General features: G+C 41.1%; 2 protein-coding genes across 2 annotated transcripts in view; both read right to left on the reverse strand.

Annotated features, from left to right (window-relative positions):
• LOC311050340 (NACHT, LRR and PYD domains-containing protein 3-like) overlaps positions 1-24,150 on the reverse strand; it is a 42,826-nt gene that overhangs the window by 16,336 nt on the left and 2,340 nt on the right. Inside the window, exons 3-7 of the mRNA XM_084064355.1 lie at positions 3,973-4,055; positions 3,167-3,212; positions 2,677-2,919; positions 1,160-1,222; positions 1-846 (exon numbers count right to left, since the gene is read on the reverse strand). The exon at positions 1-846 is cut by the window's left edge and continues 979 nt beyond it. Of these exons, the coding sequence (XP_083920481.1) occupies positions 1-846; positions 1,160-1,222; positions 2,677-2,919; positions 3,167-3,212; positions 3,973-3,975 (1,201 nt within the window). The 5' untranslated portion in view covers positions 3,976-4,055. The remainder of the gene's footprint in view (positions 847-1,159; positions 1,223-2,676; positions 2,920-3,166; positions 3,213-3,972; positions 4,056-24,150) is intronic.
• On the reverse strand, positions 15,246-18,136 carry LOC311050314 (uncharacterized protein). Its single transcript, XM_084064326.1, has 3 exons — positions 17,058-18,136; positions 16,475-16,537; positions 15,246-15,782 (listed from the first exon to the last, which is right to left on the reverse strand). The coding sequence occupies exons 1-3, from the start codon at positions 17,440-17,442 to the stop codon at positions 15,739-15,741; spliced, it is 492 nt and encodes a 163-aa protein (XP_083920452.1). The 5' UTR covers positions 17,443-18,136; the 3' UTR covers positions 15,246-15,738.

The following is a 24,150-nucleotide window of genomic DNA, read 5'->3' on the forward strand; positions in this document are numbered from 1 at the left end:
TGGCCTGGTTCTCATCACTGAATCTCTTCATGATGTACTCCTTCTTCTTGTCATCACTGAACCCTTTCACCTCTGTCAGTATGTTAACAAAGCAAGAAGGGATCTGTTTGGCCGCTGCAGGGCGTGTGGTTATCCAGATGTGAGCACAGCGAAGCAGCTCCCCTTTAATCAGGTTTACCAATAGGTCCTCCAGTGAGGTGGGACCAGAGCAGTCATGGTGAGTATTGAAGTCTAGGGTCAACCGACTTTCGTCTAATCCTTCGAGGATGAACAAAAGTTTGAAGGGACTCTTGTCGTAACTAGAGATTCCTGACTCTTGCAGCATTCTGAAGATGTAATTAAGAGCCTCTTCCGGGATGCATATGGCTGCGCCGATGCATTTGTGAATTAGCTGTGCCAAACTAAACTTTTTTTTTTTTCCATGCAGCAAATTTAGCCGGCGGAAGTGGAGCACAAATATGAGATGGGGATGTTGCATTTCTGTCGTTGCCCAGTCAGAGATAAACTTGTGCACAAGAAAGGTTTTGCCAACTCCTGCGATACCAATGGACATCACTGTTCTGTGAATGTTTTGTCCAGAAGGTGATTTAAAGATTTCACTGAGTTTGATCTCCTGGCCTGTGTTCTTCATCCCCATCTGTGTGAACTCATGCTCACAGCTGACCTGTGTGCTCTCAACTTGTATGACGCTGACATATGTGTAGTTTCCTACAAATTCCTGCTTGTCCATCACTTGGACTGTCCCTTCAGGTACACACGCAAAGGGGTCCTCAACATTTGTTTTGAACTTTTTCTGGTAGAATGAAATCCATTGCTGTTCACTCCCTTGTGTTTTCACCAGCAAACCTGTAAGAAACAAAACAATTCCTTTTGTTATTGATAGATATTGGAGAAATGTTTATTTTAAGGTCATGAATAACAAAACACACTCGTAAAATCTCCAATTTACGCCTGGTATTTTGAATTGTCTGAGTGTGTGTGTGTGTGTGTGTGTGTGTGTGTGTGTGTGTGTGTGTGTGTGTGTGTGTGTGTGTGTGTGTGTGTGTGTGTGTGTGTGTGTGTGTGTGTGTGTGTGTGTGTGTGCAGAACGTTTGTGAATCTATGGGTCTACCCAGAATGTATCCTGTTGAAATAAATGGAGAAATGGATGAATGTTTACCATCGTCTGGTCTCTGAGAGGAAGCTGCACTGCTCCCTGGAGTATCTGGAACATTACTGACATCTAGGATTACAGGATCACACACACACACACACACACACACACACACACACACACACACACACACACACACACACACACACACACACACACACACACACACACACACACACACACACACACGCAGTCTTAATAGCAGTCTTTGTCAATACTGCTATTGATCCTTTTCTATTATTTGATTTAAAGATGAGCTTATAGAACTGAAGTCAAGTTAAAACTCTTGAGTAGAGAAAAAAAATACCACTTGAATTAGCGGTTGCTAGCTCTAACCTTATATCTTAGCTATGTGTTTATGCATTTAGCTTTTAGGGCAACACCCTACGTGAACATTTAAACATAATAGGAATAACTCTTAGTATGTCTTGATAGAATCAATGATTTGCATTGCTAAGCTCTTTTAGATTGATGCAAGTCACACTAGAAGTAACAATTGCTGTTTACTTAACAGTGTAGTTGGATTGTTCAATTTAAAATTGATGCTTGGATGCAAGATAAATTGTTTCCATCTATTCAATTTAAATAGATTCCTTTCCATCTTGTTAAAGCTGTGAATAAAGACTTTATATTACAATTCTCCATCATGCTAAAGATGCTATTAGACTTTCTTACTCCCTCCCATCCTGTCAAAGATTTGAATAAACATGCTTATACTGCTTTCTAGAGTAGTGGTTCTCAACCTGCGGGCCGGGGGGGGGGGGGGGGGGTCCCTAGGGGGGGTCCCTACATGTCAGTAAAGTAACAATTTAAGGACTGTTAAGACATTTTTAATACCTAACAAATAAAATGAAATGAAAAAAGACAATTACTGCATCAAATGTAATCAACAAACTATACTATAAAAACTGGTCAAACATTGGCCAAATTGTCAAATAATATAAGAAATATTATTTTCTGAAAATAGCTTATAAGCTGATAAGCGAGGCGTTGTGCGCTTGTAAATTGGCTATTTTCACGATATGTATCTGTGGAACGGAGTCAAACGAAATGTAATGCCTCCACTACTACAATTCCAAGTGCTTGTCGGGGTGGGGGTCCCCGGTTCAAATAAGATTATTTTAGGGGTCTCCAATTTGTAAAGAATGACATTCATATCTTTCCAGTAGAAATACCACATTTATTTGGTAACAAATGCATGTTGGCCCCTGGAGCAGTTGACCAGACCATATTGAAACATGACTTCAGAACGAGCTATTCTGGATTTGTTTTCTCTCATGACAATACTTTGTATGTACATTTACATTATAATGTACAGTAGGTTATGTTATTTAGAAATATTGACATGATGGATTATAGGTCTACTGTCTAGTAATGCAAAGAAACACATCCACCCTATGATACTTATAATGTTGTTGCGTGTGCTGGCCCTTGTTCTTTTAAACTAAAGTGACAACTACTGTAGGAAAATAATTTTAAAAAGCAAAGTGGAGAAAAAAAAATCTATTGACATTTGATCTTACCACAACTGTCCAACATGTGGGGTTGGTGTTGTTTAAGGGCATCGTAAAATGCTGCTTTGGCGCGTGTTCCCCCTGGATCTAGTACAGTTGTATACAGTTTCCTCATTCGGTCCTGTCTCGTCTTCTCTGCTTGAATCCCAGTATACAGCTCATCATGGACCAAGGTTCCTAAACTCTCTACTATAGGCATCACTGTGACAACCCTTTGAATAAAATCTGCCTTGTGCTGTTTCACAACATGTGCTGTTTGCAACAAAAAAAAATAGAGTGGTTAATTGGCGTACATTTATCAGAGAAAATGACATCATTATATCAATGAAAAATAAAGCTCTGCATCTCTACATCCTCACATACATAAAGCGTTACAACTGGGGGCATTTATATATTTGCAATAAGATATTAAGGATATAGACTCAAAGGTAGCACAAGTAAACACCTTACTCAATGGTCAAGTCAAGCATTGAACTATATTACTGACAAAAAAACTCACCTTTTGCTTCATCCATTTTTTCTGAAGTCAAGTCGACACCAGCATCCTGTTGTACACAAAGTGTTGTACATAACAGTCATTTTATGATATCATATCATCACTGAACGCTATTAAACAATGTTATTACACTGGTTAAATGCTTGATTCTGATTGGTCAATCACTGAATTCAGTGGTCTGTTATTTTTAAATAATGATCCCTGCTATCAATAACAAACCACTGTTATGGATAGAGCCTGAGCTCATGGTTCATATCAGCCCATCCATGGTGATTTGTTTTTGCCATATCCAACATGGTGGCGCCAAGTAAATAAACACAATGCAATTTACTGCTAAACAGTACACTGAAGAATGATTATGAAAATGTTTGAGGAGAGAAATAGACAATGCCGTACCAGAACGTTGATATTTGATTGACACTAACTACCAGATTTCTGCGAGCCGACAGTGTGACACTGGATACGCCTGGCATAATCTAATAGACTACTTTCATACTGTTCGTAATTAAATCCTTTCTAATCAATAAAATTGTTTTCTTGTATGTTTGGGTCAAATAATGAATTGCTTTATTAAGCAGCCAGGTAATAAGTAGTAATTGAGCCGGTCATTGTTGAGAAATACCCCCCCCCCCCCCCAGGGTGATAAAGACCCCTCCACTTTGCATCAGGGTCTATCACCCTGTCCGGTATATTTCTCAAAAATGGCTGGCTCACTATCAATGATCCCTTGTTTATGTCTTGTCTTGTCTTGTCTTGTCTTGTCTTGTCTTGTCTTGTATGGTATGGTAGGAAAAATCCCTCAAATTTACCATTGTGTTGCTCAATCAAACCACCAACCACCAACGACCCTGCTTCACCAGATCAGCAACTTGTCTTTTCTGTCATGTCAAGTCTGAAATGGAAATACAAATAAAACCACTTTGTCAGGGAGAGAAAATAGAAACAATGGTGATAAAGACTAGGAACTAGTGGTGTGTTCTGAGCATTGCAAGTACATCATCCTAAATAAACCTACATTTAGCACTAACCCTGAATAAAACCAGTAATTCCAGTCTCCGTCTGAAAAGTAGCCAATAAAACAATTAACCACAAGCAGACAGTCACAAAAGTATACTAAACAAACAATGTACTGTGACAAATAATGCATATTTCCATCTCAAAGCTTACATGTCCTTAACGCACATGTCAGAGGTGTTTGACAGGCCTAAATAGCAGGATTTCAAAATAATATATTTTGCAAATATTGCAATATGCAATAATGCACAATAAATCATAGAAACACAATAGATTGAACTTGAGTGAAAGAAGACCATGCAATGAACAGGAATCAAACCATTGACGTTCCAGGCTGCCACTACTCTTTGAGCTATATGGCCACTGTTGGCGTCTGTTGATGAGCATAAAGTATTTCTTTCTGTCATGAACCAAGCCCCTGTTTCACTAACACTACTCTAGATCAGTGGTTCACAACCATGTAGCTCGAGACCCGTAAGATAATTTGATGTCTCCCCGGGACTCAAACTTGTGAAAATAGCTGATCTACAAGCTCACAACGCTTTGCGATACGAAAGGTTGTGAGCTTGTAGATTGGCTATTTTCACAAGGACATACATGACATACATTGAAAATAAATACTCACAAAGTAGCATTTCATGTTTTTGAATGATTGCTATAGCTATATAGTTTTTACACAGAAAGGACAGTTGATTAAAATGATGAGGGTTGTGCATGTTGGTGGTACATGAAACTGGAGCTAGCAGCTGCGTGTGTGTGTGTGTGTGTGTGTGTGTGTGTGTGTGTGTGTGTGTGCGTGCGTGCGTGCGTGCGTGCGTGCGTGCGTGCGTGCGTGTGTGTGTGTGGTCACTGAAAAGTCTGTAGACACCTTCAACTTGACCACAACCCTATTCCTTGTAAAAACACTTGCCTCTCTGCAGGTCTCTGTACAAATGTTTCAATGTCAACTGTAGATGCAGTATGAGGACATTGTGTCATATCACCAGCTGTTACTCATAAGCTGGTGAACAAATGCAAAATCTTAATGTGCAGTTTCAGGAGCACAAGTCTATTGAAATGTCACGTAAACTGTTTCTTATTTGAAATCGAAACCACCTCCAGGACAGTAACTCTATGCATTTTAGACCACATGTAGGCTACTTGGGACAAAAACTATGCAATTGAATTCAAATTAATGTAAATAGTCAGTGAATATGATATTGTTGCTACATTTAACATGACCAGGGACGGTGTTCGGTTAAAAGATTCAGTGCTGCCGTGTTGGGAAGAAGAGGGGAAAGCAAGTAACTGCTGTCAATAGTCCATATAATCTGCCACAAACGCATGTCCAAAATGTTCTTATGAAGTGCTTCTAAATTGTTCCAGTGTGTTCCTGTCAATGTATTCCATGCTGTTTAGTATGGTGTTTATTTACTCCATAGGGAGGTTCTGTTCACCCGTGAGCCACAATGTCCATGTCTGTGGTGCACATGTGTGCGCAACAATGCTAGACTGCCTGGGATCAGTTCACTTTACAGGTTGCAGATCTGGTTTAGACCAGATACAGAAACGGCCTTTGTGCGTGCCTATTTGTGTGTGTACAAAATTACCGGATACAGTAGGCGGGCTCTACACAGGATTGGATCACTGAGCAGTAAATAGACCCCCCCCCCCAACCAACCAAACCACACACTCTTAACATGAGGAGCACTGGCAGAGACAAATTCAATTCCACCATTCTAAACATGTTTGTGGTTGGCCCAGACTGACACATGATTAGGATAATTAATTTAGTTGTGAGTCATAGTTATGTTTAATTAAATTTAAAACAAAATGTATTTGTTGAATTTAATATTGATATTGAAGTTAAGATTAACACATCTGTGGTACATAGACAATTTTATTTAATTATTCTCTATATTATAACAAGTGCTTTATGTGCTTGCAATTTCAAAACGAATTTGTAATTTCAAAGAAACACAATGAAACGCAATTGATATTCATATTGAAGCTTTTTGAACACATTTAACACATTAATTTTGTGTCAACATTAACACGTTATTCTGTGGTGCACACACCATTTGATTTAAATATATAATTTTCTATGCACAATATCATGTGCTTGTGATTTCTACACCATACTGTAAAGCCATAAAGACATTGAATGCATGTGTTCAGGGATGCATAAATGAGGAAAACAATATGAGGAGGTCAAGGTTCCGGAAAGAACATCAAGCCACTTTCACCCTTAAACATGACTATACTAGTGGTCAATAAAGGCTCCATCAGATAATCAAAACCTGACATGGAAAAACATGTGCTGAATGAAAGCTATAATGTTATTTTTTGTTTATCAAGCTGTTGAGAGATTTTTCATAATCCTTGGGCCATTGATGCCATTGTATGATTATAAATACTGTGAAAGTGAAAGTCAGTGACAACAGGAGTCAGTGAAAACATCATCCCTACTTAATACACGATCAAAGAGAGTTTTTGACAGATTCAAGTGTTAGCCTGTTGTTGTGGTGTTTAACCTTTAAGATAAACTCATGTGGGCTTTGTATAGGATCAGTGCTATTGTGTTATACTGTGGTGTTTGCTGAGTCAGTAGAACTCTCCCCAGCTCACTCCAGGACAAAGTTCAAGTTCAGTGCATCAGGCCTGCTGGCACTGAAACCCATCTCACCTTTACAAGAGATGTGCAGGACTGTCACCTTCATGAAATGTTACTTGACAGATTATTCACAGCTCCACTAGACCAGCTAGTGACACTCTGATTGACATCATTTTGACAAATGCTGTTCATAAATATGTCTAACACTCTATTGGTGTTTTTGCTAATGATTTGAGCGACCATTGTGCAATTGCATGTATTAGGAGCACTAAATTGCCCAAAGCAAATGGGCTGACTGTAACCAGACGTTGTTTTAAACATTTTTCGGAGCAAGCTTTCTTGCATGATGTGGCACTAGTCGATTGGTTTCGTACTTCCCTCATACCGTCTGCGGACGAGGCTTTCCGTTTCTTTTATGATCATTTCTTTTCTTTGGTAAACAAACACGCTCCTCTAAAGAAGGTCCGAATTAAGAATAGGTCAAATCCTTGGTTCTCAAGGGATCTAGCTGATTTGATCCATGATAGAAATAGGAAATGGGCGATGAAGTCGGATAGGGGGCGCATGGAGGACGGTCGCAAGCTTGTGTAGCTCCGCTCGGTCGTGACTGTTCTTTAGTTTATTAGAAGCATACTTTACTTTACATTTTTATTTTTGTGACAATGTCTTACACTACTACTTTTGCCACCTGAATCCAGTGCTGTGGCACTGGTAGGATGGATCTCCGCTCCAGAAAAGGCGATCAGAAAACGGACCCAAACGCTGAACGCGTGCCCGGTGGAGAAAACAACATGGCGCTCGAGGAACAACTTAGCCTGTCCGCTTTCACTACAGCCCTGGCTGCACTCAAAAACGACATCTGTGCTAAAATAGATTCAGTCACTTTGAGCCTGAATGCTGAGATTACTGCAGTTCGTGAGGAACTGTCTGCTAAGATCACTATATTGCAGGAAACCTCTGATAAACAGGGCGGTCAGTTGAAAGAACTTTGAGGAACACTCTTCATCTAGTTCTGTTAGTGTGACGGAGCTGCAGAGCAAAGTTGTGGTACTTTCTGAGACTGTGGCTGTTTTGGAGGCGAAATGTGTGCAAATGGAGTCGATTTCACGTAGGAACAACGTCAGGCTGGTAGGTCTGGACGAGGGTTTAGAAGGGGGTCGCCCTACTAATTTTATCGCACAACTATTGAAGGAGGTTCTGAATCTAGACCAAGAACCACTTTTGGACCGAGCTCACAGAACCGGTGGAGCCAAACTTGGTGGGACAGATTCCCCCCCTCGTCCATTTCTGGCACGTCTCCATTATTATCATGATCGCGAAGACATCCTGAACAGAGCCAACCGCGCCGGACCGCTGATGTACCAACGTAAAAGAATCTCAATCCATGCCGATTATCCAGCAGCTATAGCGAAGAAGCGCGCCTCCTTCATCCCGGTGAAACGCATCCTAAAGTCTATCCCCGGCTTGGAATACGGGGTCTACCACCCGGGCCGTTTAAGGATAACCCTTTCAGATGGTAAGCGGCACACCTTTGATGACCCAGCAGATGCCACAGCCTTCGTGAAGAGCCTCATGCCGTCCGAACACCAGCCTGAGCCCGAGGGAGACCAACCAGAGCCCGCGGGGAACCAACCACCGGGTGATGTCGACCTTATTCCCGCATTAGAAGACTGAGGACGGCACTTTTTTCCTTTTTTTCCCCTCGTCGCGCAACCTCTATTTGGACTGGACTAGACTCATTCTACAGCCTTCTCCTTCCTATTTTTGCCTCTTATCTTGACTACTTCTCCGGATGATTCTGGTAGGATTCTACCCCTCTATTAATATATAGGTGTATCGTGCATTTTTTTGTTCTCTCTCTTTCTTTCTTTGACTTTATTGAACCGCTGTCTGTTTGTTTTCGTTATGTCATGCTGCCTGCTACCTTATTGACGGGTTTAAAAAGCTCCTTGATTACTTATTTGTCTCCCCCCAACTGTTTATGCCATTTAAGTTTAGCCAACTATGCCAGGTTTATTTCATTGTTAACAGAGGGCAAGCTCTCACCTATATTGTTATTCCTTATCGTTTTTATGCAACAGCTCATGTATATCAGTTTTTTCTTTTTTTTTGTGTGTGTGTAATCATATCAGCCTACTTTATTCGTTTCATTTGGTTAAATACAGGGTTGAGCTGTAGGGGGTACGGGGGGGTACGGCGTACCCTTAGTTCTGACACTGTGGGAGCTGGGGGCGCGCGTGCACGCACTGTCAGCGGCGGTCTTTAACGGCTTAAAGTTTAAAAACAATAGCCTCTCAAGGTTCGCGCTGTCAGTGGCGAGCCGTTCTCAATAGCGTCTACCTGGCTGCTTTGCATAACATTAGGCTACTTGAGAAAAGACACGGACTTGAATTGAATGTGTTACATTCCTCTCACAATGACAGACAACATCTCTGCACTGCAAGGTGTGAAGGGGATCGCTTAGCAGAGGACCCAGTTCTCTGAGACAAGACAAAGACAAGTTGTCTGATTATTTTAAGTAGGCCTACTTATGTGTGGGTGAGTCTATGTAAATGGCTTTTATATAAAATTAAAAGGAAAATAAAATAATTAATTTGAAACAAAAATAAAAACAACAAATTAACAATGCAACAATACAACAAAATAATAATACATATGATTACATTAATAATCACATGTTGAATACAGTATTTCAACTAGCACTGAGCTGAGTGGCTATGTGCACGCACGTGCGCGCGCGTGACGTCATAAAATACAGTACCCTTAGTTCAAAAATCCACAGCTCACCACTGGTTAAATAACACTGCATACTAGGGTAACCTAAGTCATTCTTAAATCGTAGGCGCAAGGTTAGTAGTTGGGATCGCTAAACTTTTATGATTAGACAGTTGTAACTTTTATCTATATTTAATTTATATTTAGTAGACCCCCTCAATTAATGGTGTGGTTAAGCCCTAGATACGTTATTGTTTTCTGTACTGTGACTGGCGTATAGATGGCAGACAGCGAGGTTCTTATTTTTTTAGTTGAAACTCCCCTTGCGGTAGTTCAGCTTTGTCGTAAATGGTTGACGGTGGATACACGTTCTCTGTTTGTTTTTTTTAGAGGTTATGCCAAGATGAGTGTCTTAAATTAATGTGCTACCCTAGAGGGCGGCATTTCACCGTTCCATCGGTTATGCCAATAGAGGTGTTCATACTAATTTTGTTACCCAAGGGGGCGCTATTTCTTTATCTCCGGTTACACCAATATAAGTGTTTCTATCTTAATATGTTACCCCAGGGGGCGACATTTACCCGGCGGTTATACCAATTGATGTGTCTATAGTAATATGTTACCTCAGGGGGCAGTATTTCCCTTTTCCAGGCGGTTATGCCAGTAGTGGTGCCTGTTTAAATGTGTTACCCTAGAGGGCGGCATTTAAGTATTATTTACTTCTCTTTTTTTCTGTTTTTCAAGGATAATTGCTGCTTAGGGTGGTATTTGTTAGCCCAAGATGATGTGTTACAGAGTTGTTATTATTACTACTGTTATTTTATATCTTACTATTAAACTGGGATGATATAGTCCAGCAATATACCTTTGATATGACTGTGGATAGATTTATTTATCATTTTACTTTTGTACTAGAATACATTGTTTTATTTGGAAGTATCTTTATTACCGCCCGACGGGTTGTACACATGTATAATGTTATTGTTTCATATTTGTATTGTTATTATTATTATTTAATTATTTTTTAATTATTAATAAAAAAAAAAATATTAAAAAAAAAAAAATTATATACTATTTTACGTTTTAATGTGTCCATGTTAATAGGAGGTTGGTTTTTTTTTGTTTTTTTTCCCACATCTGTAGGATGTGTATGCATTTAAGTAGAGTATGCTTTTTCTTTTCTTTTTCCTTGACTTGTTCTTGTCAGTCACTTGACCTGAGTGTGAATGCTTAAGTGTTTTAGGTACTAGATACCTGTAGCATAAGGGTTGTATGTATCTCGTTTTGGGAGATGCTTTGGGGAGGTGGGGGGGGGCTTTTTTGCATTTGCTTAGTTTTCATTTTCATGTTTCATTTTTTCCATTTTTGTTTTTTTTGTCTTTGTATTCTCCATTTACTCTTGTTCAATTGGTCCTTACATGTCTAAACAATGGGATGGGTATGTTGGAAGCGAATTATTTTTCTTTACTGATCTGCTTTAAATATAAACATGGCTAGTGTGGGTCGATTGCAGGCTCCCAAGGGGACTTTAACCTTTACCAGTTGGAATGTCAGGGGATTGAACTCGCCATTGAAGCGTAATAAGGTGCTCTGCCACTTACGTCATTTAGACACTAAAATAGCCTTCCTCCAGGAGACTTGGCTTACCCCTTCCGACCATCTCAAGATGCGTAAGAGTTGGGTTGGGCAACTCTATCACTCATCATTCCCTAGCACGTCTAGAGGGACAGCCATTCTAATTCACAAGTCAGTGCCTTTCACAGTCTCTAAAGTAATTTCAGATCCACAGGGTCGCTATGTCATTGTCACAGGAAGGCTCCAGAATACTCTGCTGGTCCTAGCAAATGTTTATGCTCCAAATTGGGATAATGACATTTTTTTTCAACGTTTTTTGTTTTCCCTACCGAACCTTGATTCTCATCAGCTAATATTGGGTGGTGATTTTAATTGTTGCTTATCGGCCTTGGACCGTTCCTCGTTAAAGGGTGCAACGACGTCTAAATCCGTTAAAGTGATTCAGTCATTTCTCGATCAATATGCTGTATCAGACCCCTGGCGTTTTCTTAATCCCACAACAAAAGAATACTCCTTTTTCTCACCGGTTCACCATACTTTTTCGCGCATTGATTTCTTCTTAATAGATAAGAAACTTCTCTCTTCGGTTCGTGGCTGCTCATATCATGCCATTGTCATTTCAGACCATGGCCCTGTGACAATGAATATATCTCTTATGGGGAAGACCGACTCTCGCACTCCCTGGCGCTTTAACTCCCTCTTGCTTTCTGATGATAGTTTTGTACAGTTCTTGAATAATCAAATCGATGTTTTCATTGATACTAATATCACCCCGGGGATTTCAGCATCTGTTATTTGGGAGACCTTGAAGGCTTATTTGAGAGGACATATTATATCCTATATGGGCCACCAGAAGAAGCAGAACACTGAAGGACTTTCTAAATTGACTTCCCTTATTGCAGAACTAGATAACAATTATGCATCTGCACCAACTGCAGATCTATATAAACAGCTTGTCACCCTCAAATCTGCATTTGATGTCTTATCTACAGGACAGGCTGCGGATATGTTGTTAAAGTCGAGACATGCTCACTATGAGTTTGGAGATAAGCCTAGCAAACTACTAGCCCACCAAATTAGACAAAAAGCGGCTTCCCGTTTAATCACTCAAATTACAACCACATCAAGTGTGACGACTGATCCCATAGAAATTAATGCTGAATTTAAAAAGTTTTACTCCACACTGTATACATCGGATTCATCATCTAATCGGGAGAAATTTGACTCGTTCTTTGAAACATTAGATGTCCCCACCATTAACCCTACTCAAAAAGACGATTTAGAAAAATCACTTTCCCAACTTGAAATTACTGATGCCATAACCGCTATGCAGAGTGGGAAATGTCCAGGGCCTGACGGGTTCCCTGTCGAATTTTATAAAAAAATTGCTGCTAAGTTAGTTCCAATTCTAATTAAGATGTTTCATGAATCCCTAGAGTGTGGTCAACTCCCTCAAACCTTGCGCCAAGCTTCCATCTCACTCATTTTGAAAAAAAACAAGGACCCTCTCCATTGTGGCTCTTACCGACCCATTTCTTTACTGAATGTTGATGTGAAACTGCTCGCCAAGGTATTGGCTCAGCGACTTGAGTCTATTCTCCCTTGCATTATTTCCCCGGATCAGACGGGCTTTATTAAAGATAGACATTCGTTTTTTAATATCAGGCGACTTTTCAATATTATCTACAATCCCTCCTCCTCTGAACTCCCGGAAGTACTTGTCTCGCTGGATGCTGAGAAAGCATTTGATAGGGTAGAATGGGCCTTCCTGTTTGAGACATTAGACAGATTTGGATTTGGCAGAAACTTTCTTAAGTGGATTAGGCTACTATACTCATCCCCAATGTCCTCTGTTCGTACCAATAACAATTACTCAGAGTACTTCCCCCTTTTCAGAGGGACAAGACAGGGGTGTCCCCTCTCCCCCCAACTGTTCGCACTCGTTATTGAGCCACTCGCCATGGCGTTAAGGAGGATCCCACATTTGAGCGGCATAATAAGAGGCGGTGTAGAACACAAGGTCTCGTTGTATGCAGATGATCTGCTTTTATATATTTCTGACCCAGCCATCTCCCTGCCTTATGCCCTCTCAATTCTCGATTCATTTGGTGAAATTTCAGGTTATAAATTGAACTTTGGTAAAAGTGAGCTTTTTCCGATAAATGATGCTGCCCGTGGCTATTCATTAGAAACATTGCCTTTCAAAACCTCCCGCCATGGTTTCTCCTATCTGGGGGTAACCGTTAAAGACAAATTTGAAAAGCTTTTTGAACACAACTTCTCCCCGCTTTTAACCCGTACCAAACAAGATCTTGAACGTTGGTCCCTTCTCCCGTTGTCACTCGTAGGCCGCATTAATTCCATTAAAATGAATATACTTCCTACATTTCTTTATCTTTTTCAATGTATCCCGACTTTTATTACAAAATCTTTCTTTAAAAAATTAGATGTCATTATTTCTGAATTTATTTGGAATAAAAAAATGCCAAGGCTGCGCAAGACCATCTTAGAGAAACCAAAACAACTCGGTGGGATGGCACTGCCTAATTTTTTATTTTATTACTGGGCTGCGAATTTTCAAGTTGTACTGTATTGGCTACGAGATTACGACTTAAATTCGTCCCCTGACTGGTGGCTTATGGAATCTTCTTCCTGCACCCCTGCATCCCTGACCGCCTTAGTATGTGCTCCCACGATTGCGTCAATATCAAAATTCTCCCACAATGTTGTAGTAAAGTCAACTCTTAGGATTTGGACTCAGTTTAAGCGCCATTTTGGTATTCAATTATTCCCATTAATAACCCCCTTATGTGCAAATCCTTTATTTCCTTCCTCCTTACAAGATCGGGCATTTAAAATCTGGTATGATCATGGCATTAAGTCAGTTAGAGATTTGTTTGATGGTGGCACCTTTGCTTCTTTTCAACAGATTTCTAGAAAGTATAATCTGCCTAGAACCCACTTTTTCCGGTATTTGCAAGCCCGTGATTTTGTTCGTAGGAAATTTACCAGTTTCCCGACTATTCCACCTAATTCACCCGTAGACATACTTATAGCATCTGCTCCTGTTACCCTTAACACATTCCCTGCCAGAGGGGTTTTTCAGAAAAGGTTCCCTCAGTGCCAGGGATTTTGACCATTCTGACTAATATTTGAGGACACACAGGACATTTTGTGCTATGACTATGAACACATAGAATATCTCAAAATAAAGCTTAGAATCTCTTCTTTCATCTGAAAGAAAAAGTGAGTTTCTAGCATGTTCTGTTCTTTAGCTAGAGGTAGTTGAATACAGCTTGCCTTCACCAAAAAATGTCATTTTTTTCTTAGATTCAGAGATATAAGCGATTTAGTAAAATAAACACATTTAGAGTCATAAAAATCTTTGAGGACACACAGAACATTTTGTGCTAGGACTATGAACACATGGAATATCTCAAAATAAAGCTTAGAATCTCTTCTTTCATCTGAAAGAAAAAGTTTTTGAGTTTATAGCATGTTCTGTTTTTTAGCTAGAGGTAGTTGAATACAGCTTGTTTTCACCAAAAACTGTCCTTTGTTCTTGGATTCAGAGTTTTAGTGAAAGAAACACGTTTAGACATAAAAAATGATTTCAAGTCTTTGACGTTTATTTTTCACCTTCATTGACATCAGTCATGTAAACAATACTTTATAAAAATAAAAAAAATAAAAAAACTGCTTTAGATTCAGAGATATAAGCGATTTAGTAAAATAAACACGTTTAGAGTCATAAAAATCTTTGGGGACACACAGAATGTTTTGTGCTAGGACTATGAACACATGGAATATCTCAAAATAAAGCTTAGAATCTCTTCTTTCATCTGGGAAAAAAGTAAGTTTATAGCATGTTCTGTTTTTTAGCTAGAGGTAGTTGCATACAGCTTTCTCTTGGATTCAGAGTTTTAGTGAAAGAAACACGTTTAGACATAAAAAATGATTTCAAGTCTTTGACGTTTATTTTTCGCCTTCATTGACATCAGTCATGTAAACAATACTTTATTTTAAAAAAAACTGCTTTTGAACACATTTTATCACATGGCATATCAAGTGCAACACAGCTCAAAGTCTTTCTTTTCAAAGTAATAAAGAGAGAGAGTGTGTGTGTGTGTGTGTGTGTGTGTGTGTGTGTGTGTGTGTGTGGGGGGGGGTGTGTGTGTGTGTGTGTGCTCAATTGTTACAGGGTTATATTGCAGAGATTGCTATTGTAGAGGTTGTCCATCCACAATCGGTATCCTTCACCTGCAAGGCCTCCTAGCAGGTAGGTGACGGTATCCGGGATGGAACACTTGATGCCACAGTCTGGCTTCATGTTGTGAAGATAGCCAGTCGTTGAGTCACAGAGCATATAAGATTTGATGCCATACTTATCGGGTCTTTAGAAGGAGTGTCATTGAAGTGAAGATTGCTCCAAATCAACTGGAAGCGGTTCCTGCTCATGGTCCTGCCGAAGAACGGTGTTACTAGGTTCTCATCGGTTGACCAGTAGTGTGAAAGCTCAGGTTTGGAAACAAGCCCAGACAGAAACAGCAGCCCCAGGAAACGCTTCAGCTCTACAACGGTCAATGCTGTCCAACGCTTTCCTCTGGCATGTGGCTTCTCTGAAAGTCTCTGCTTAGCATATGAGTTGGTTTGGTTGCATATCTCCTGGAGCAGAACATCAGGCAGGAGTAGCTGTAGAAAGTCGGCAGGGCTGTCGGATAGCTGTAAATATACATACACAAAATACCAATTTAGACTTTTAGCAAACACTCGTATCCAGACAGAGCGACTAAAAATAGCAGATCTACAAACTCACAAAGAGCTTGTAGATCTGCTATTTTTATAAGGCACCGACAATAGAACATAGTAAATATATAGCCTACATTATCATCATTCATAATCAGACAGAGTGTGTTGGTGGTGCTACAGTGTTGTGTGTGAATCTATAGTCAGTCCAATTCAGATCAACACACAGGGGGGCTGTGCGCACATGCATCCCCCTCCAAAAAAAAGAATAAAAAGAGCAGATCTACAAACTCACAACGAGCTTGTAGATCTGCTATTTGTTATGGCACCACACACATGCATGATAAATATATAGCCTACATGTACCATTGTTTTGTGGGGTTTTAGCAATTGTATAAGGCATCACACAATAGAACATAGTAAATATATAGGCTACATTATCATCCTTCATAATCAGTGTCCCCATGCTACAGTGTTGTGTGTGAATCTACTGTCAGTCCAATTCAGATCAAAGAGGATTTTGAAAAGGTTTGTTGACATGAACTGGACATTTTTTATGGCACCACACACATGCATGGTAAATATATAGGCTACATGTACCATTGTTCTGTGGGGTTTTAGCAATTTTGTATTCCTGTGTACAAGTGTCATACAGAAAAAGTTCTTACCTCTGCTAGATGGTCTGGCCAGGGTTGTCCGGCCATCCTCCACATCCTCAACCATGTCAAAGTCTGAAATGAAATATCAAATACTTGGTAAATATTATGAAGATCAAATCAATTTAGGTATTTAGCAAACACTCTTATCCAGACAGAGTGACTTACAATAAAGCACACCTGCCTACTCCCCCATAAAAATAGCAGATCTACAAACTCACAACGAGCTTGTAGATCTGCTATTTTTATAGACAAGGTCAGAGGAGAGTGCTTTGTGCACCTGCATCCCCCTACAAAAAAAAGAATAAAAATAGCAGCCATCTACAAGCTCACAAGCTTGTGGATCTGCTATTTTTATGAGGCATCACTCACCAGCACAGTAAATATATAGGCTAACATCATAATCAGAGACGGTGTCCCCATGCTACTCTGTGTGTGTGTGTGTGTGTGTGTGTGTGTGTGTGTGTGTGTGTGTGTGTGTGTGTGTGTGTGTGTGTGTGTGTGTCTCTTATAACTTATAAGCAGACCTGGCAACAACTTCTCGTGTCTAGTCCACCAAACACACACAATAAAACACAATAAAAAATAATCTTACCACTGCTGAAGTGAGCTCCGGGCTCCGGACGGGTCCTGCCGCTCCGACGAACACCATCGGTCGGTACCGCGGCAGTAGATGGGCCCGCTGCGGCCGTAGTAGAGGTCGCCCCCACTAACTGTTGCTCGTCCTCCCCGTCCACCGGAGTAGATGGGCCCGTTGCGGGCGTAGTAGAGGTCGCCCCCACTAACTGTTGCTCGTCCTCCCCGTCCACCGGAGTAGATGGGCCCAATCCCAGTAACTGGCGTAACCGCTTCTTATCGTCCACAAGCGGCGCTGGTTGTGCCCCAGTAGCCCGAGTCATCAACGACTCCAACAGTGTCTGCTGGCGTAGCGAACCGGTCACTTGTTTGGCGCCCCTGTTTGAGTTTTTTTTTGCCCTCATATTATCACAGAGAGAGACAGTATTATCTTATACTACGCTATATCTGATCTCCTCTTTTCTTTTCTTCTCCTCTCCCGATCACTATAACTGACCTCTCCTCTCCTCTCTGCTCCGCTCTCCGACCACACCAAATGATCTCTCCTCTTCTCCCCCATAACTACAAGCTTTTCTCCTCTCTCTCCGACCACACTACACCAAATGATCTCCTCTCCTCTCCTCTCCTCTCCTCTCTCGACTGAAATAAAACTAAAAACTAAAAAACTAAAACTAAACTAAAGACACTCAAACGCTCACACTTTCTAACACACACTCTCACACACACACACACACACACACACACACACACACACACACACACACACACACACACACACACACACACACACACACACACACACACACACTCTCTCAATCACTAACTGACTCACAAACTGTCTCACACACTGACTGACCTGTCTCAAAAATAATTTTAACTCTATTGCTGTTACCAACCCCCACTCTTTTCACTCCGATCACCGTCACTCTCTGTCTCTCTCAAATGTTTGGGCGCAATGGCCGATGCTGCACTACCGTCTCCATTTTGTCACATTTGGGCAAACAGCTGTTTGTGATCAGCTGACTGATCACGTGTTTTTTCGGTTAACCCCTTCATCTACAGGTCCAATATTAACGCACAGGCTGCGCAACAGTGTAATATACAGTAAATCAATGAAAAAACACATTCACGGTTTAAACCGTGAATGAGCCCGTGGCAGGTAAAGGGGTACATTTTGATTCACGAGTAGAACCGTGGATAGTAGGTAATGTGTTAAGGGGAAGAGATCTTCGCTTTATACCACATTATTTGATCTTCATTTACCATCAACCACTGCATATAAAACCCTTTGGGCCGACGATTTGGGGGAGGATATTCCTGACGCAATCTGGAATGCCATTATGGATCGTGTTCATACTTCATCAATAGGTGCGAAACACGGGGTATTGCAATGTAAATTCTTTCACCGAGTGTACTGGACCAAGGTCAGGTTAGCCAGGATTTATGCTGATGTTGACCCAACGTGCGATAGATGCCACCAGGCTCCAGCCAATCTTTTTCATATGTTTTGGACCTGTCCTTCCTTACACTCTTATTGGTCATCTATATTTGATACTAACTCGATGTAGCGTTTATAGATCATGGACTGTTTTCTATATACATACATGTTTTTGGAGATTTTACGTTGTGTATTTGTTTTGTTGTCTGTTATTTTTTTCTTTGTGAGTGTTGTCTGTTTTTTGTTTTGTTTTGTTTGGATGTTGTTTATATCTTACTCTCACTGTTTGGAGATACTCTGTTTATTTGCTTAGTTACTTCAATAAGTGTCTGTACTACCTATGAGTATGTAAAATAACAAAAACGAATAAACAAAACGTTTAAAAAAAAAAAAAAAAGAAATAGGAAATGGGCACTTGCCAGAAGGACACAGTCCCCAAATGGTTGGCTTCTCTTTCGTATCCTCAGAAATAAATGTACTGCTCTCCTCAGAAAGCTGAAGTCACAGTATTATTTATCTTTAACTTCCGATACATCCAGCAATCATGCACATTTCTTAGTAATCCCTCCAGCGGAGGGGAGCTGCTGGTCCCCCGCCAAAGTTGCGAGTTGGGGACTCTTTTATTAGTGACAAAAAATGTATGTCAAATGTTTTTAATGACCATTTCAAAAGGGCTGGGCATGTTTTTGATGCACAAAATGCCTCCTCCTCTCAACAAGGGGCTCAGGAAGTGGCATTCTTACCAGAAAATGGCGATGTAAACGCTCGTCTAAATTTAGATTTCTCCTCTATCCTGGCCTCCGATGTTCTCAGTTCGTTGTCCTCTCTGGACCCCTGGCCCAGATGGCCTTGATCCTTATCTGCTGAGATTAGCTGGGTCAATAGCACAACCTATAACTGATATTTTCAATCTTTCGCTAACTTCTCAGAACATTCCTTCGGTGTGGAAGCAAGCTTATGTTTCTCCCCTCCTTAAGGCTGGTGATCCTACGGATGTAAATAACTACAGGCCAATATCTAATCTCTCGGCCTTAGCAAAGATCCTAGAAGCCCAGGTATCAGCCCAAGTAAACCAATTTCTGGATCAACACCAAATCTTAAATACCATGCAATCTGGGCTCAGATCCAAACACAGTACTGTCACAGATTGCCTTACTGTCTTGGATGACATTAAGGCTGCCTGGGAAAAGTCATATGTATGCGCTGCCCTGTTTATTGACTTAACCAAGGCTTTTGACACTGTTGACCTCCCGATATTGTTAAAGATTCTTTCCAATATAGGCATGGGCCCAAATGTGACTAGCTGGTTCACCAGCTATTTGATCGGCCGCACACAATGTGTGAAATTGGGTGACATAGTGTCCGATCAAGTAGCCATGGAGAAGGGAGTCCCCCAGGGCTCTATATTAGGTCCTTTACTTTTTCTTTTATATGTGAATAACATTTGCAGTCAGTCAAAGTACTCTAGGTACCATATGTACGCGGATGACACGGTTTTGTACACCTGCGCGCCCACGCTAGACATGGCTGTAACAAATGTGTCTTTTGATTTCATCTCACTGCAGCAGGAATTTTAAAAAAGCAAATTGATGTTAAATGGTAACAAAACTAAGGCAATGTTGTTCACTCCATGAGTCTGTCCAACCCTCTTAAGCATCTCCACTTTAGATGGCACCCCAATTGAGTGGGTAGATCGCTATAAATACCTCGGGTTCTGGTTGGACAAACATCTAAATTTTAAATTCCATATTGATGCCTTGAGTAAGAAGCTAAAATTTACGTTTTCTACAGACTGAAGGCTTGTTTTGCCTGCACCGCTTGTAAAAAATTGGTCACTGGTCTGTTTTTGTCCCAGCTGGATTATGGTGACAATATTTACAGGTTTGCTTGTGCCTCCACACTGGCCAAGCTGGATCCCCTGTATCATGCTGCACTGAGATTCATAACGAATTCTCCTTTTAGAACTCACCATTGCACGTTGTATGCTGCAGTTGATTGGTCCTCTTTGACTATGCGCAGGCTGCAACATTGGTATAATTTCATTTATAAAGCTATTCTTGGTGAGCTCCCCTACTACATTACCTCCAAATTCAAAATGGTTAGAAATGGCTTAAATCTCAGATCAAATGCTTGGTTACGCTGTGAAGTACCTTCATTTTCATCTGAGGGGGGTAAAATGTCTTTCTTTCTTTGGCCCTTGGTCGTGGAATGATCTCCAGACTAAACTCAAATTGGCTGCTCTAATTCCCTTGAGAAGATCAGATCACATGATCCTTGCTCGTCAGGGCCGGACTGGGAGGGGGGGGGGGGGGGGGGAGCGTTTCACTGCTTCAGACCAGCCCTGCACATGAACTCTGCAGCCGCACTGAGGCCCCTGCTGGAAAGCATCCCGGCCCAAACATAAACGTAACTAATAATTGGGCCGCGCGACCCGGAAATTACCGTAATAATCCTAAAACGAGAGTGAAACTATTTTTTCAAAAAAAAAGGGGCCAGTGGCCCACTGGCCCAGCGGCCCATTTGCCCGGTACGCCAAATGGCCAGTCCGCCCCTGTTGCTCGTGTGTGTGTGTGTGTGTGTGTGTGTGTGTGTGTGTGTGTGTGTGTGTGTGTGTGTGTGTGTCAAGGAAGAGTGTTGCCTTTTAGTTGTTCATATATATTCATATATTTTCCATTTTCCCCTTTAGTGTCAAATTACATTTTATAATTCAGTCCTCATAGGTTGAGTCCACTGCTGTCACTCTGAGGATGGTGGTGAAAAGAATGTGGAATTAATGCAGACATTTTTACCAAGTGTTTCAAACACGCTGTGTCATATTTTTCAGGCTCCCATTGATTCATAGAGCACAGTTCTTAAAGTAGGGTCGAGGGACCCCCAGGTGTCCTTAAGGGGGTTCCAGGGGGTCCCCAGCTAAATGAGTTACTATAGAATCAAGTTTTAAAAACTTTAACCCTACACTGGCTATTTGAAAATAGCCAATCTACAAGCTCACAACGCACCGCAACACATTGTGAGCTTGTTGATTTTTTCAAAATATCTTGGAAAACAACAACACAAATCTTGTATGGGGTCCCTGGCACAAAATATTGTCTGATGGGGGTCCGTGGCCAAAGGCATTGTGGGTCCTTGACATGAAACTGTTTGAGAACCACTGTCATAGAGTTTGACACTTTAGAATCATTCAATTAAATAACAACTTTAGATTTCAGTTATTGACTTTAATGTTGACATGACATTTACACTGTGTTACAGATGATATTGACCCTGAAGAGGATTGTGTCATGAAGCCTGGGCTTCTATTAGTTATACATACTATTTAGGCTGCTGGTTATCCTAAAGGGTGTTGAGAGAGATTCTCATAACCCTTGGGCCATTGTTGCCATCGTATGATTGCACACTTATTGTGAAAGTGGAAGTCAGTGGGAGTCAGTAAAAATCATATTATGCAAAATCATTTTCAAATTTGAAGTCTGGACGTTTCAGTTGAAGTTATGTACATCAGAGAATACACATGAATGTATAGTTATTTCTACATTTAGTTACTCCAGGAACTATTTGGATCTATATCATGTATAGGTCAGTGAAAGTAAATCCATGTCCATTAAACTCTGACCTTTGTCACCCTGATGAAGCAACACAATGGTACTTTTAACTTTTGCCACGCAATAACCAATTCACAATATAGGCTTTTTAATATTTCCCACAAATCATATTTTCTATTTAAATTATATACAAAATGATATTTACTTAATATTTGCCAGCTTATTTGCCAAGGTGTGGTTGTGTGTGGAGGGTAACTTCCTACATGTAATGTTGGTTTTAAGAAATAGTTGACACTATACCTGGTTACACAAGCTCCACCAATCAGAGAGGTCGCTGCTACACTTTAGGATTGTGGGTAGTGTAGTATGTCTGCGTGACATTACAGATATAATGTTTTTCTTCAGATTAGGTTGATTTCATAGACGTGTGGCCTCTACATGAACATATAGCATTGTTTCACGACTACATAATTCAAACCTGTTGGGTCAGGTTCAGACAGGCTGGCTGGCTGGCTGGCTGCCTTCCTACTGCCTTATGCTGCCTTATTACTGACTCCCTACTGCCTTATGTGGCTGGCTGGCTGGCTGGCTGACTGACTTCCTACTGACTTATGCTGCCTTATTACTGACTCCCTACTTCCTTATGCAGCGTTAAGCTAACTTATTACTGACTCCCTACTTCCTTAATGTAGCGTTAAGCTAACTTATTACTGACTCCCTACTTCCTTATGCAGCGTTAAGCTAACTTATTACTGACTCCCTACTGCCTTATGCAGCCTTATGCTCACTTATTACTGACCCCCGACCTAATGAGTAAGCGGACCATGGTCCCTTTTAAACAAACCAAACAGTCCTGGTGTGTCCCTAAGACTGGGTCCGTTTGAATCAAACCGTTCCCGAGTATGAATGGCTTCTCCCAGCTGGCCAGCATTCACATTGGCCAAGATTCTTGCGCAACCGAGACCATTTAATTTAACAGTAATGGTAAATATGCGCCTCATGGGGGCGCTGTTGACTATGGGGCTTTGGGAGCTAGAGCATGTCATTCACAGAAGAAGAGTCAATTGTCAGAGTTAAGAGTGAATAATAAAGTTCAAGGGCGCCGATAACATGGGTGCCCGGGGGCTAAAGCACCCACTGTGGGTGAGGAGCACCCACTGGGTGCTGGTCAAAAAATAAAAATAATAATAATAATACATTTTTTTTAAAATTATTTTTCAAAATCAGATCGCCTGGTTCAGATCGCCACTGAACAACCGAATTAACCGAAATAAAGTTACAAAACCCCCCCAAAAAAGTCAATTAACCGACCAAAACCCGCAATTTTTTTCCGCGCACGCGCTTTGCGCGTGCGCTAGTCTGGGAGGCATTGCCTCGGAGTTTGGACAGCGGGGGCGCGGCCACTGCGTTGTGATTCAAATCAACAGCCAATGAAGAAAAGGGGGCGGGATCCAAATGCAGTGGGTGTTGCATCTAAATAGGATCGACGGGAAGCAATTTCCCCTTGAGAAATTTCGGCCGCCATTGTTGTGTACTGCTGTTTGCCTCTCGTCGGACTTTTTACACGAGTTGCACAGCTCCAGACCGGTAAGAGGCGTGTCCGCTCAGATTCAGAGCGTAAATTACATCCCGCCCACAAATCCCAGGGCTCTGGCCCAGAAGTTCCTCGCCGAGCCGGCGAAAACTTCTGGGAACTCAGATTACGCGTGCGCGAACGGGACGCACATGCACGCGCGTGCATGTGCGCCTTGTTGGGCACCCGCTAGAGCTTATAAATATCGGCGCCCCTGATAAAGTTTGACTGTGTTCCTGACGTTGTCTTGAGTTATAATAACAACAGATCAACAATACACAACCAAAGCAGTGTGTGCACTGGTCTTTGAAACCTCAAAATGTAACGTTGTCTCTGTTAATATGATATTGGCGTCACGGACGCATCCTTGGTATTTTAGCAGTGACGTCACAGACTAATCCTTAGTATATTTATTATCCTTATATATGCGTTCGCTACACATGTGTTTTTTGTTTATTATTTTTCACGTCTCGCGGTACTCAAACTCTAGCGGGATTATTATTTCTTGTCAACATTCAAGTAGAACTATGAGAAGGTATAACCCAGCTAAAATAATGTG

The sequence above is a fragment of the Gymnoscopelus microlampas genome (genome assembly GCF_963454915.1).
Source record: "Gymnoscopelus microlampas genome assembly, chromosome: 8".
Classification (NCBI taxonomy): Eukaryota; Metazoa; Chordata; class Actinopteri; order Myctophiformes; family Myctophidae; genus Gymnoscopelus; species Gymnoscopelus microlampas.